The sequence below is a fragment of the Acinonyx jubatus genome, chromosome C2 (assembly GCF_027475565.1).
Source record: "Acinonyx jubatus isolate Ajub_Pintada_27869175 chromosome C2, VMU_Ajub_asm_v1.0, whole genome shotgun sequence".
Classification (NCBI taxonomy): Eukaryota; Metazoa; Chordata; class Mammalia; order Carnivora; family Felidae; genus Acinonyx; species Acinonyx jubatus.
In genome coordinates this window covers 59305632-59318842 of record NC_069384.1, presented here as the reverse complement: position 1 = coordinate 59318842, position 13211 = coordinate 59305632, and the positions used below count along the sequence as shown (strand labels likewise).

Below are 13211 nucleotides of genomic sequence, written 5' to 3'. Positions count from 1 at the left end.
TGCTGGGTCTCTGTCTGGTTTGGAAATGAAAGTAATGCTGGCTTCATAGAATGAGTCTGAAAGTTTTCCTTCCCTTTCTATTTTTTTGGAACAGCTTGAGAAGGATAGGTATTATCTCTGCTTTAAATGTCTGGTAGAATTCCCCTGGGAAGCCATCTGGTCCTGGACTCTTATTTGTTGGGAGATTTTTGATAACTGATTCAATTTCTTCACTGGTTATGGGTCTGTTCAAGTTTTCTATTTCTTTCTGTTTGAGTTTTGGAAGCGTGTGGGTGCTTAGGAATTTGTCCATTTCTTCCTGGGGGTCCAGTTTGTTGGCATATAATTTTTCATAGTATTCCCTGATAATTGCTTGTATTTCTGAGGGATTGGTTGTAATAATTCCATGTTCATTATGATTTTATCTATTTGGGTCATCTCCCTTTTCTTTTTGAGAAGCCTGGCTAGAGGTTTATCAATTTTGTTTATTTTTTCAAAAAAACCAACTCTTGGTTTCATTGATCTGCTCTACAGTTTTTTTTAGATTCTATATTGTTTATTTCTGCTCTGATCTTTATTATTTCCCTTTTTCTTCTGGGTTTGGGGTGTCTTTGCTGTTCTGCTTCTATTTCCTTTAGGTGTGCTGTTAGATTTTGTATTTGGGATTTTTCTTGTTTCTTGACATAGGCCTGGATCGCAATGTATTTTCCTCTCAGCACTGCCTTCGCTGCATCCCAAATTGTTTGGATTGTTTTATTTTCATTTTTGTTTGTTTCCATATATTTTTTAATTTCTTCTCTAATTGCCTGGTTGACCCACTCATTCTTTAGTAGTTGTTTAACCTCCATGCTTTTGGAGGTTTTCCAGACTTTTTCCTGTGGTTGATTTCAAGCTTCATAGCATTGTGGTCTGAAAGTATGCATGGTATGATCTCAATTCTTGTATACTTATGAAGGGCTGTTTTGTGACCCAGTATGTGATCTATCTTGGAGAATGTTCTATGTGCACTCGAGAAGAAAATATACTCTGTTGCTTTAGGATTCAGAGTTCTAAATATATCTGTCAAGTCCATCTGATCCAATGTATCATTCAGGGCCCTTGTTTATTGATCCTGTGTCTAGATGATCTATCCATTATTGTAAGTGGAGTATTAAAGTCCCCTGCAATTACCACATTCTTATCAATAAGGTTGCTTATGTTTGTGATTAATTCTTTTATATATTTGGGGCTCCCGTATTTGGTGCATAGACATTTATAATTGTTAGCTCTTCCTGATGGATAGACCCTGTAATGGTTATATAATGCCCTTCTTCATCTCTTGTTACGGCCTTTAAAGTCTAGTTTGTCTGATACAAGTATGGCTACTCCAGCTTTCTTTTATGGCTACTCCAGTAGCATGATAGATAGTTCTCCATTCCCTCACTTTCAATCTGAAGGTGTCCTCAGGTCTAAAATGAGTCTCTTGTAGACAGCAAATAGATGGGTCTTGGTTTTTTATACATTCTGATACCCTATGTCTTTTGGTTGGAGAATTTAGTCCATTTACATTCAGTGTTATTATAGAAAGATATGGGTTTAGAGTCATTGTGATGTCTGTAGGTTTCATGCTTGTAGTGAAGTCTCTGGTACTTTGTGGTCCTTGCAACATTTCACTCACAGAATCCCCCTTAGGATCTCTTATTAGTGGTTGGTTTAGTGGTGATGGTTTAGTGGTTTAGTGGTGATGAATTCCTTCAGTTTTTGTTTGTTTGGGAAGACCTTTATCTCTCCTTCTATTCTGAATGACAGACTTGCTGGATAAAGGATTCTCGGCTGCATATTTTTTCTGTTCATCACATTGAAGATTTCCTGCCATTCCTTTCTGGCCTGCCAAGTTTCAGTAGATAGGTCTGCCACTAGTCTTAACGGTCTCCCTTTATATGTTAGAGCATGTTTATCCCTAGATGCTTTCAGAATTTTCTCTTTATCCTAGTATTTTGCCAGTTTCACTATGATATGTCATGCAGAAGATCGATTCAAGTTACATCTAAGGGAGTTCTCTGTGCCTCTTGGATTTCAATGCCTTTTTCCTTCCCCAGATCAGGGAAGTTCTATGATTTGTTCAAGTACACCTTCAGCCCCTTTCTCTCTCTCTTCCTCTTCTGGAATTCCTATTATATGGATATTGTTATGTTTGATTGCATCACTTAGTTCTCTAATTCTCCCCTCATACTCCTGGATTTTTTTATCTCGTTTTCTCAGCTTCCTCTTTTTCCATAATTTTATCTTCTAATTCACCTATTCTCTCCTCTGCCCCTTCAATCCAAGCTGTGGTCACCTCCATTTTATTATGCACCTCATTTATAGCATTTTTTAGCTCCTCCTATTTCTTAGTCCCTTGATCTCTGTAGCAATAGATTCTCTGCTGTTCTCTATAATTTTTTCAAGCCCAGCGATTAATTTTATGACTATTATTATAATTCTTGTTCCATTATATTACTTAAATCGTTTCTGATCAATTCGATAGCTGTCGCTACTTCCTGGAGTTTCTTTTGAGGAGAATTCTTTCGTTTCGTCATTTTGGATAGTCCCTGGGGTGGCGTGGAACTGCAGGGCACTTCCCCTGTGCTGTCTGGAGTAACTTGTGTTGGTGGACAGGGCCACAGTCAGACCCGATGTCTGTCCCCAGCCCACCACTGGGGCTACAGTCAGACTGGTGTGTACCTTATCTTCCTCTCTCCCAGGGGCAGAACTCACTGTGGAGTGGTGTGGCCCCTGTCTGGGCTACTTGCACACTGCCAGGCTTGTGGTGCTGCTTTGATGGGATCTGGTGTATTAAGATCCACAAGATCCACCTTATGGATCCACAAGGTGCACAGGGGTGGGAGGGGCAGGCTCAGCTAGCTTTGCTGTGGGTGGTCCCCTGTAGGAGGGGCCCTGCAGCACTGGGAGGGAGGCCAACCTGTCGGAGTTATGAATCCATAGAAGCACAGTTGGGTGTTTGCGCAGTGCACAAGCAAGTTCGGTGAACTGGTTCCCTTTGGGGTTTCGGCTGGGGGATGGGAGAGGGAGATGGCGCTGGCCAGCACCTTTGTTCCTGGTCGAGCAGAGCTCTGTCTTCCAGGGCTCTACACCTCTCCCTCCTGTTGTCCTCTCACCCTCCCACTCTCTGAGCAGAGCTGTTGACTTATAACATTCCAGATGTTAAGTCCCGCTGGCCATCAGAACTCATGCAGTCCAGCCCCTCCACTTTTGCAAGCCAGACTCATGCTCTGCCTTGCCAGGCGGGCTGCCCCTCCACCCCCCTGGCTCCCTCCCGCCAGTCCGTGTAGCGCGCACCGCCTCTCCGCCCTTCCTACCCTCTTCCGTGGGCCTCTTGTCTATGCTTGGCTCCAGAGACTCCGTTCTGCTAGTCTTCTGGTGGTTTTCTGGGTTATTTAGGCAGGTATGGATGGAATCTAAGTGATCAGCAGGACGAGGTGAGCCCAGCGTCCTCCTACACCGCCATCTTCCTGAATCCTCTTCATTTTGTAGGGTCAGTAGTAATGTTTCCAGTTTCACTTCTGAATTTAATAATTTTAATATTTTTTTCTTGTTCAGTCTAGCTAAAAATTGTCAACTTTATTGATCTTTTCAAAGAAAAATCTTTTGGTTCTGTTGATCATCTTTTTGAAATCTCTTTTTCATTCACTTCTGTTCTAATGTTTAGTACTTCCTTGCTTCTATTTCCTTTAAGTTTAGTGTGTTTTCTTTACTCTAATTTCTTAAGGTGAAAAGTTAGGTTATTCATTTGAAATCATTCTTCTTTTATAATATAGATATTTATAGTTATAATATCCCCCTTTTAGCACTGCTTTAACTGTACCTCATGAGTTCTAGTATGTTGTCTTTTTGTTTTCATTTAACTCAAACTATGTTCTAATTTATCTTGTGAATTCTTCTTGGACTCTGGTTATTTAGGAATGTCCTATTTAATACCCACTTTTTATGAATTTCCCAAACATCTGTTATTGAGTTCTAATTTCATTCCATTGTGGTCCACTGTATTATTTCAATACTCTTGAATTACTAAGGTTTCTTTTATGGTCTAGCATATGGTCTGTCCTGGAGAATGTTCCATGTATACTTGAGAAGGATGTGTATTCTGTTTTGAGTGGACTGTCCCTTAGATGTCTTTTAGTTCTAGTTAGTTTATAGTTTTGTTCAAGTCTTCTGTTTTCTTGTTGATCTCCTTGGTTGTTCTACACATAGTTGAAAGTGGGGTGTTGAAATCTCCAACTATTATTGTTGAATTGTCTGTTTCCCCCTTCAATTCTGCCAGGTTTGTTTCATGTATTTTAGGGCTCTGTTATTAGGTGTATATAAGTTTATAAATTGTTATGGATTGACTCTTTTAGTATTATAAAATATTATTCCTTGTCTCTATTAATTTTTGTTTTACAGTCTATTTTGTTTGATACTACTGCAGTCACTTCAACTTTCTTTTGGTTACTATTTGTATGGTATATTTTGTTTCCATCCTTTTATTGTCCATCTGTTTGTATCTTTAAATCTAACATATTTCATATAGACAGCATATAGTTAGATCAAGTTTTTTTTTTTCATTCTTTCTGCCTACCTCTGCCTTCTGATTAAAGTGCTTAATCTTTTATGTTTAATGATTTAATGGCTATGTTTAATAGCCATTTTGCTATTTTTTTCTATGTGTCTTATATCTTGTTAGTCCCTCTATTCTTCCATTACTGCCTTATGTGTGAAATAGATCTAGTATACCATTTTAATTCCCTTGATATTTCTTTTACTATATTTTTAAAGCTATTTTCTTGGTGGTTACCCTGAGGATTTGCAGTAGTCCCTCCCCCCTTATCTACAAGTTCAGTTTCCCCAGTTTTAGTTACCCAAAGTCAATCACAGTCAAGAAGTAGACTGTCCTCCTTCTGACATACCATCAGAATTAGTAGCACAACAATACATCACAAGGCTATGTCATTCACCTCACTTCATCATGCAGTCATTTGATAATCTCATATCATCAAGAAGAAAGATGAGTATAGCATAATAAGGTATTTTAAGAGAAAGAAAGATACCACATTCACATAACTTCTATTATAGTATATTGTTACAATTATTCTATGTAATTATTTTTATTAATCTCTTACCATGCCTAATTTACAAATTAAATTTTATCATAGGTATGCACATATAGGAAAAAACATAATATATATATTAGTTCCAGTACTGTCTGCAGTTTCAGGCATCCACTGTGGGTCTTGGACCATATCCCCTACAGATAAAGGGGAGACTACTATACAATCAACATCTTAACATAACTATGGATTCTATTTTGCTTCGAGTTTCTTCTTGGAATTTCAATAGTTTAGTCAAAATTAACTCCAAAAACATAAAAAGGAACTTTCAACTCACAAACACTGTTGAGGTACACATTGGGATGTTGCCATTATAATAAGTACCTGCCTCTGGTATGAACACTTACCTTGTCTAATAGTACATTCTGCCACAACCTAAAGATACTGAGGTAACTTCTGTCTCTGGCACCAAAAGATGTAAAGAAAAACTGCAAAGAAAAACAGAACAATGATTTTAGTGTCATAAAAAAAAGTGGGAAGGAGTGTCATGAGGATCTGTTGGCACTTGCTATGGTGAAAGCAAACTAATATGACACCATTACCTACTTTATATTTAAAAAAATGTTTTTAATGATTATTTTTGAGAGAGAGAGAGAGAGAGAGCGTGGGAGCAGGGAAGGGGCAGAGAGAGGGGGAGACACAGAATTCAAAGCAGGCTCTAGGCTCTGAGCTGTCAGCACCGAGCCCAATGTAGGGCTTGAACGCATGATCCATGAGATAATGACCTGAGCCAAGTTGGATGCTTAATCGACTGAGCCACCAACGTGCCCCTATATATTACTTTTGTTTCACTCTTTGCTAAAAGAGAAGAAAAACAGGTAACTGGTACATGAACGAGGTATCTTTAAAAATTGTATCTTACAGGAAGTACAATTTTATCAATATTTACTCAGGAAAGGAGCTTGAAATAGGTAGATATTTATGTACATGTAATTTAACTATTAAAATAATCTTCTTAAAAATTTTTTTTACATTTATTTATTTATTTTGAGAGAGACGACACATCATGCAAGCAGGGGAGGGACGGGGCGGGGGGGGGGGGGAGAGAGAGAGAGAGAGAGAGAGAGAATCCCAAGCAGCCTCCGCACCACCACCATGGAGGCTGATGTGGGGCTCAAACCCACAACCAGTGAGATCATGACCAGAGCTGAGATCAAGAGGCAGATACCTAATCAACTGAGCCTCCCAGGTGCCCTATTTTAAAGATCTTAATTTCAAATAATATCATCTTTCATAGTCTTCTGACAAATCCAGAAATAGTTAACTTCTACTAATTATATATATAACACTCCCATGTTAAAACTTAACTTTGCTTTGAATGCTATAGAAAAAAAAAAAGCATGTTTCAATCTATAATTTTATGTTTGGTTTTAGCTCTATCTCTTCCTCTGCATTTAATTGATTTTGCAAAGTCACGTTTTGAAATAGGCTTTTATGAGAAAATCTGACAAGTGACAGCACTAACGACAGTCTCGCAGTGTATCATCTCTTCCGACCCCATAGTTAGTGACTTTTCATGACTGAGTGGTTATTTTTAGGGATGAGAAAGCTCAGTTGTTGTTTGATTTGTTAAATAACATGTCAAACAAATAATGTTTTGGGTGTTTATACTTTTCATAGAAAGATTTTTAAGTGCTATTTTCTAGTTAGTAAATTGAAATGTTGCTATATATATACTCCATAAAGGAAAACTTTTCATAACAAGCATATATCTAGATTTTCCAAATACGATTACATACATAATATGTAACTTAACGATGACTACTTACTATCCTCTATCATTTTCTTAGACCCAAATCATTTTTTTTTGTATTTTTTGTATTGTAATAATCTTGCAACCTTTTTGTTCAGGTATATAGATAAGAAAAACCTCCTCATCTCTCTTTCGCCACTGTCTTATGCTTACTAATTCCCACATCTTAAACTAAATAACTTGTAATCTACTTTATCCACTCATGCATACAATCTATCACTTAGTTCTACAGGTCTTAGTTCCTTGGGTCACTTTTCCTTAGTTTCCTCATCTGCAAAATGGGAATAACTATAGTAGCAAACTTTTGTAAAAATTAAATGAGAAAATATATGTAAAGAACTTAACACAGTGTCTTAGAACAAATATATTCAGCAAATGCCAGTTGTTATTAAAATTAAAATGCTTGACCCTGAAATTTCACCAAATATGTGAGGAAAAGTCATACATGAGCTCTAGAAGGCATGGTCAGGCTGTTCACTGCAGCACTGGTGGGTAATAACAAAATATTGGAAATGAACTAACATTAGAACAAGGAAACCATGGTAAATTCATTCTATGAAATACTACACAGCACATGTATAAACAGAAATAGTTCTATCTGTATGTGCTAACCTGTAACTCCAAAAACTGTTAAGCTCTTTTTAAGAAAGGAAAACTGAAAAACAACATGTATAAGATAGAATTTGCTTTTAAAAACAAAGCAGAGGAGGAGCCAAGATGGCAGAACGGCATGGAAATTTTTTCTGCATCTCGCGTCCATGATATACAGCAAGATCAACACTCAACTATCCTCCAAACCTAAAAAACTGATATGAGGATTAACACAACAATCTGCACAACCTGAACCACAGAACTCAGCAGGTACACAGCATGGAGAGGTAAACTGGGGAAGAGAGAAGCTGCAGAGGGCAGGGATGAGTTTTTGCTTGCAGAGAGAGGACAGAGATGGGAGGAGAGTATGGAAAAAGCACCCCCCGCCAAAAGCAGCTGGAGAGAAAGTGGAAACATGGAAACAGCCTCAGGGATTGAATTATAAAGGGTGAAAGAGGAGGGTTTAAATTGCATTAAGACTCTATAAACAGGGGGAGCACAGAGTCTGAAACTCCACAGCTCAATACCTGGTGGTGCTCTGGTGGGAAAGGCGAATCTCCAGGAGCAGAGTGGACTGCAGGAGATCCTCAGGTCACACAGGGGGAAGTGGTTCCACTACTCGAAGGACATTTGGTAGAGGCTGTGCAGCCACCCAGTCCCAGCAGACCCCAGGGAATGACCACATTCACTGGTGCTAGAACAAGGTCGTTAAGGGTGAAGCCTGGTGCCAGACACGTGTTGTGATTTTCCACAATCCCTAAAATGCTGCTGCTACACGATTGCGTGAACTTTTTCTGGGGCGGATTGGCACCCAGCAGCAGTCAATGGGCATCAGCAGCAGCATGGACCTGCGAACATTCCTGGATGTGACTGACACCCGGCCATTGCTCGGTGAGACCCTCTCCCAGAGGATCTGAGAGGGTCAAAGCTGCAGTCTCTCAGAAGTGAGGGGTCGGGGAACAGAGCCACATCTGAGATAAAACTCAGGAGGGAGGTGCCTCCTGGCAACCTGATGGCTTGGACACAGACAGTGTAAAAGCAGGAAGTGGACAGAAGCCGGGGACAAAAGACAGGTGCACAATTACTGGTCGGGGAGAGCACATAGTTCCGATACTAGAGACTGGGTAGCTGGGTGACACCATTTTCACCCCTCCTGTGCATGTGCATACACACCTACAAGCGCCACAACAATCCATCACCAGTAAGCTAAGTGGTGCCATCTAGTGGAGAACGGAGCCATTACACTAAGCCCAGACCAACTGGGCCAACCTCGCTTTTTAGGATCACCACAAATCTCTCCGCCTGCTTAGTTTATGGACTATAAAGTACTTCATACTTTGACTTCTAGGAGAAAACATGTAATTTCAATTGTATTTCAGTCTGTTTGCTGCTCCATCTATTCAATTGTCTTTTTTTTTCTTTCTTTTTCATTTCTTTTCTTTTTCTTGAATACAGAAAGAGAAAAAATTTTTATTTTCAATTTTTATTAAAATATTATTTTTTCTACTATATTTTTTACTTTTTTGTAAATTTTTCAAATTCTATTTTACTTCCATCATTTCATTTTATTCTATTTCACTGTATTCATTTTCTCAAATTTTCAAACGTTTTCCTTTTTTTTTTTTTTAATTTTTTTTACTTTTTACCTTTTTTCCCCTTTTTCTATAATCTATCAAACTCCTTCAATTACCAGACAAGACACACCAGTATCTAGCATCATTTATTTGATTTGTGTGTTTATGTTGCTTTTAATGTTTCCATTTTATTTTTTTTTACCTTATTAATTCATTTTGTTCCTTCAAAATGACGAAACAAAGGCATTTGCCCCAAAAGAGAAGGAAGAAACAACAGCCAAGGACTTAATCAACAGAGATACAAGCAAGATGTCTGAAGCAGAATTCAGAATCACGATACTAAGAATACTAGCTGGGGTCAAAAACAGATTATAATCCCTTTCTGTGGAGATAAGAGAAGTAAAAGCTAGTCAGAATAAAATAAAAATGCTATAATTGAGCTGCAATCTCAAATGGATGCCACGGCAGCAATGATGGATGAGGCAGAGCAGTGAATCAGTGATATAGAGGACAAATGTATGGAGAATAATGAAGCAGAAAAAAAGAGGGAGACTAAGGTAAAAGAGCACAATTTAAGAATTAGATAAATCAGTGACTCACTAAAAAGGAACAATGTCAGAATCACAGGGGGTCCCAGAAGATGAAGAGAGAGAAAAAGGAGTAGAGGGTTAGGTGAGCAAATCATAGCAGAAGATTTTTCTAACCTGGGGAAAGACACAGACATCAAAATCCAGGAAGCACAGAGGACCCCCGTAAGATTCAACAAAACCAACCATCAACAAGGCATATCATAGTCAAATTCACAAAATACTCAGGCAAGGAAAGAATCATGAAAGCAGCAAGGGAAAAAAAGTCCTTAATCTACAAGGGAAGACAGATCAGGTTTGCAGCAGACCTATCCACAGACACTTGGCAGGCCAGAAAGGAGTGGCAGGATATCTTCAATGTGCTGAATTGGAAAAATATGCAGTCAAGAATTCTTTATCCAGCAAGGTTGTCATTCAAAATAGAAGGAGAGATTAAAAGTTTCCCAGACAAACAAAAATTAAAGGAGTTCGTGACCACTAAACCAGCCGTGCAAGAAATTTTAAGGGGGACTCTCTGAGGAGAGAAAAGACAGAAAAAAAAATACCAAAAGCAACGAAGACTAGAAAGGACCAGAGAACACCACCAGAAACTCCCAACTCTACAAGAAACATAATGGCAATAAATTCATATTTTTCAATATTCACTCGAAACATCAATGGACTAAATGCTCCAATCAAAAGACATAGGGTAATGGAATGGATAAGAAAACAAGATCTATCTATATGCTGTTTACTAGAGACCCACTTTAGACCTAAAGATACCTTCAGATTGAAAATAAGGGGATGGAGAACCATCTATCGTGCTAATGTCGCCAAAAGAAAGCCAGAGTAGCCATACTTATATCAGACAATCTACACTTTAAAACAAAGACTGTAACATGAGATGAAGAAGGGCATTATATCATAATTAAGGGGTCTATCCACCAAGAAGACTTAACAATTGTAAACATTTATGCTCCAAATATTAAGCACCCAAATATATACGTCAATTAATCACAAACACAAAGAAACTCACTGATAATAATACCATAATAGTAGGAGACTTCAACACCCCACTTACAACAATGGACAGATCATCTAAACAGAAAATCAACAAGGAAACAATGGCTTTGAATGACACACTGGACCAGATGGACTTAACAGATATATTCAGAAAATTTCATCCTAAAGCAGCAGAATACACATCCTTCTCCAGTCCACATGGAACATTCTCCAGAATAGATCACACACTGGGACACAAATCAGCCCTCAACAAATACAAAAAGATCGAGATCATACCATGCATATTTTAAGACCACAATGCTATGAAATTTGAAATAAACCACAAGAAAAAATGTGGAAAGATAAGAAATACTTGGAGACTACAGAACATCCTACTAAAGAATGAAAGGGCTAGGGGCGCCTGGGTGGCTCAGTCGGTTAAGCGTCCGACTTCGGCTCAGGTCATGATCTCGCGGTCCATGAGTTCGAGCCCCGCGTCGGGCTCTGTGCTGACAGCTCAGAGCCTGGAGCCTATTTCCAATTCTGTGTCTCCCTCTCTCTCTGACCCTCCCCTGTTCATACTCTGTCTCTCTCGGTCTCACAAATAAATAAACGTTAAAAAAAAAAAAAGAATGAAAGGGCTAGCCAAGAAGTTAAAGACAAAATTAAAAAGTACATGGAAGCCAATGAAAATGAGAACACCACGGCCCAAAACCAAAGGTGATCATAAGAGGGAAGTATACAGCAATTCAGGCCTTCCTAAAGAAGAAAGATAGGTCTCAGATACACAATCTAACCTTACACCTTAAAGAGCTAGAAAAAGAACAGCAAATAAAACCCAAAACCAGCAGAAGACAGAAAATAATAAAGATTAGAGCAGAAATCAATGCTATTAAAACCAAAAACAAGCAGACAAATGAAAAAACAAACAAAACAAAACAGTAGAACAGATCAATGAAACCAAAAGCTGGTTCTTTGAAAGAGTTAACAAACTTGACAAACCCCCAGCCAGTTTGATCAAACAGAAAATGGAAAGGACCCAAATAAATAAAATCAAGAATGAAAGAGTAGAGATCACAACCAACACAGCAGAAATAAAACAAGAGAATATTATGAGCAATTACATGCCAATAAAATGGGCAATCTGGAAGAAATGGACAAATTCCTAGAAACATATAAACTACCAAAACTGAAACAGGAAGAAATAGAAAATTTGAACAGACCCATAACCAGTAAAGAAATTGAATTAGTAATCAAACTCTGCCAAAAAACAAGAGTCCAGAGCCAGATGGCTTTCCAGGGGAATTCTACCAAACATTTAAGGAAGAGTTAATGCCTATTCTCTTGAAGCTGTTCAAAAAAATATAAATGGAAGGAAAACCTCCAAACTCTTTCTATGAGGCCAGAATTACCTTGATTCCAAAACCAGACAGAGACCCCACTAAGAAGAACTACAGACCAATTTCCCTGATGAACAGATGCAAAAATCCTCAACAAAATATTAGCCAACTGGATCCAACAATACATTAAGAAAATTATTCACCATGACCAAGTGGGATTTACATCTGGGATGCAGGGCTGGTTCAATATCCACAAAACAAACAATGTGATTCATCATATCAATAAAAGGAAGGACAAGAACCATATAATCCTCTCAATAGATGCAGAGAAAGCATTTGACAAAATACAACATCCTTTCTTGATAAAAACCCTTATGAAAGTAGGGATAGAAGGATCATACCTTGAGATCATAAATGCCATATATGTAAGACCCAACACTAATATCATCCTCAATGGGGAAAAACTGAGAGCTTTCCCCCTAAGGTCAGGAATAAGACAGGGATGTCCACTCTCACCACTGTTATTCAACATAGTATTGGAAGTCTTAGCCTCAGCAATCAGACAACACAAAAAAATAAAGGCATCCAAATCAGCCAGGAGGAGGTCAAACTTTCACTCTTCACAGATAACATGATACTCTATATGGAAAACCCTAAAGATTCCACCAAAAAACTGCTAGAACTGATCCATGAATTCAGCAAAGTTGCAGGATATAAAATCAATGCACAGAAAGTGGTTGCATTCTTATACACCAATAATGAAGCAACAGAAAGAGGAATCAAGGAATCGATCCCATTTATAATTGCACCAAAAAACATAAAATACCTGGGAGTAAATCAAACCAAAGAGGTGAAAAATCGATACACTGAAAACTATAGAAAGCTTATGAAAGAAATTGAAGAAGACACAAAAAAAATGGAAAAACATTCCATGCTCCTGGATAGAAAAAACATATATTGTTAAAATGTCAATACTATCCAAAGCAATCTATATATCCAACGCAATCCCTATCAAAATAACACCAGCATTCTTCACAGAGCTAGAACAAACAATCCTAAAATTTGTATGGAACCAGAAAAGACCCCGAATAGCCAAAGCAATCTTGAAAAAGAAAACCAAAGCAGGAAGCATCACAATCCCAAACTTCAAGCTGTATTACAAAGCTGTAATCATCAAGACAGTATGATTCTGGCACAAAAACAGACACTCAGATCAATGGAACAGAATAGAGAGAACCCAGAAATGGACCCACAAACGTATGGCCAACTAATTTTTGACA

General features: G+C 38.2%; 1 protein-coding gene across 3 annotated transcripts in view; it reads right to left on the bottom strand.

Annotated features, from left to right (window-relative positions):
- Positions 1-13211, bottom strand: part of GRAMD1C (GRAM domain containing 1C) — a 102551-nt gene that overhangs the window by 54470 nt on the left and 34870 nt on the right. For all 3 annotated transcript variants that reach the window (XM_053220880.1, XM_027060877.2, XM_053220881.1), the window contains exon 6: positions 5453-5533. In XM_053220880.1, coding sequence (XP_053076855.1) covers positions 5453-5533 — 81 coding nt within the window. The remainder of the gene's footprint in view (positions 1-5452; positions 5534-13211) is intronic.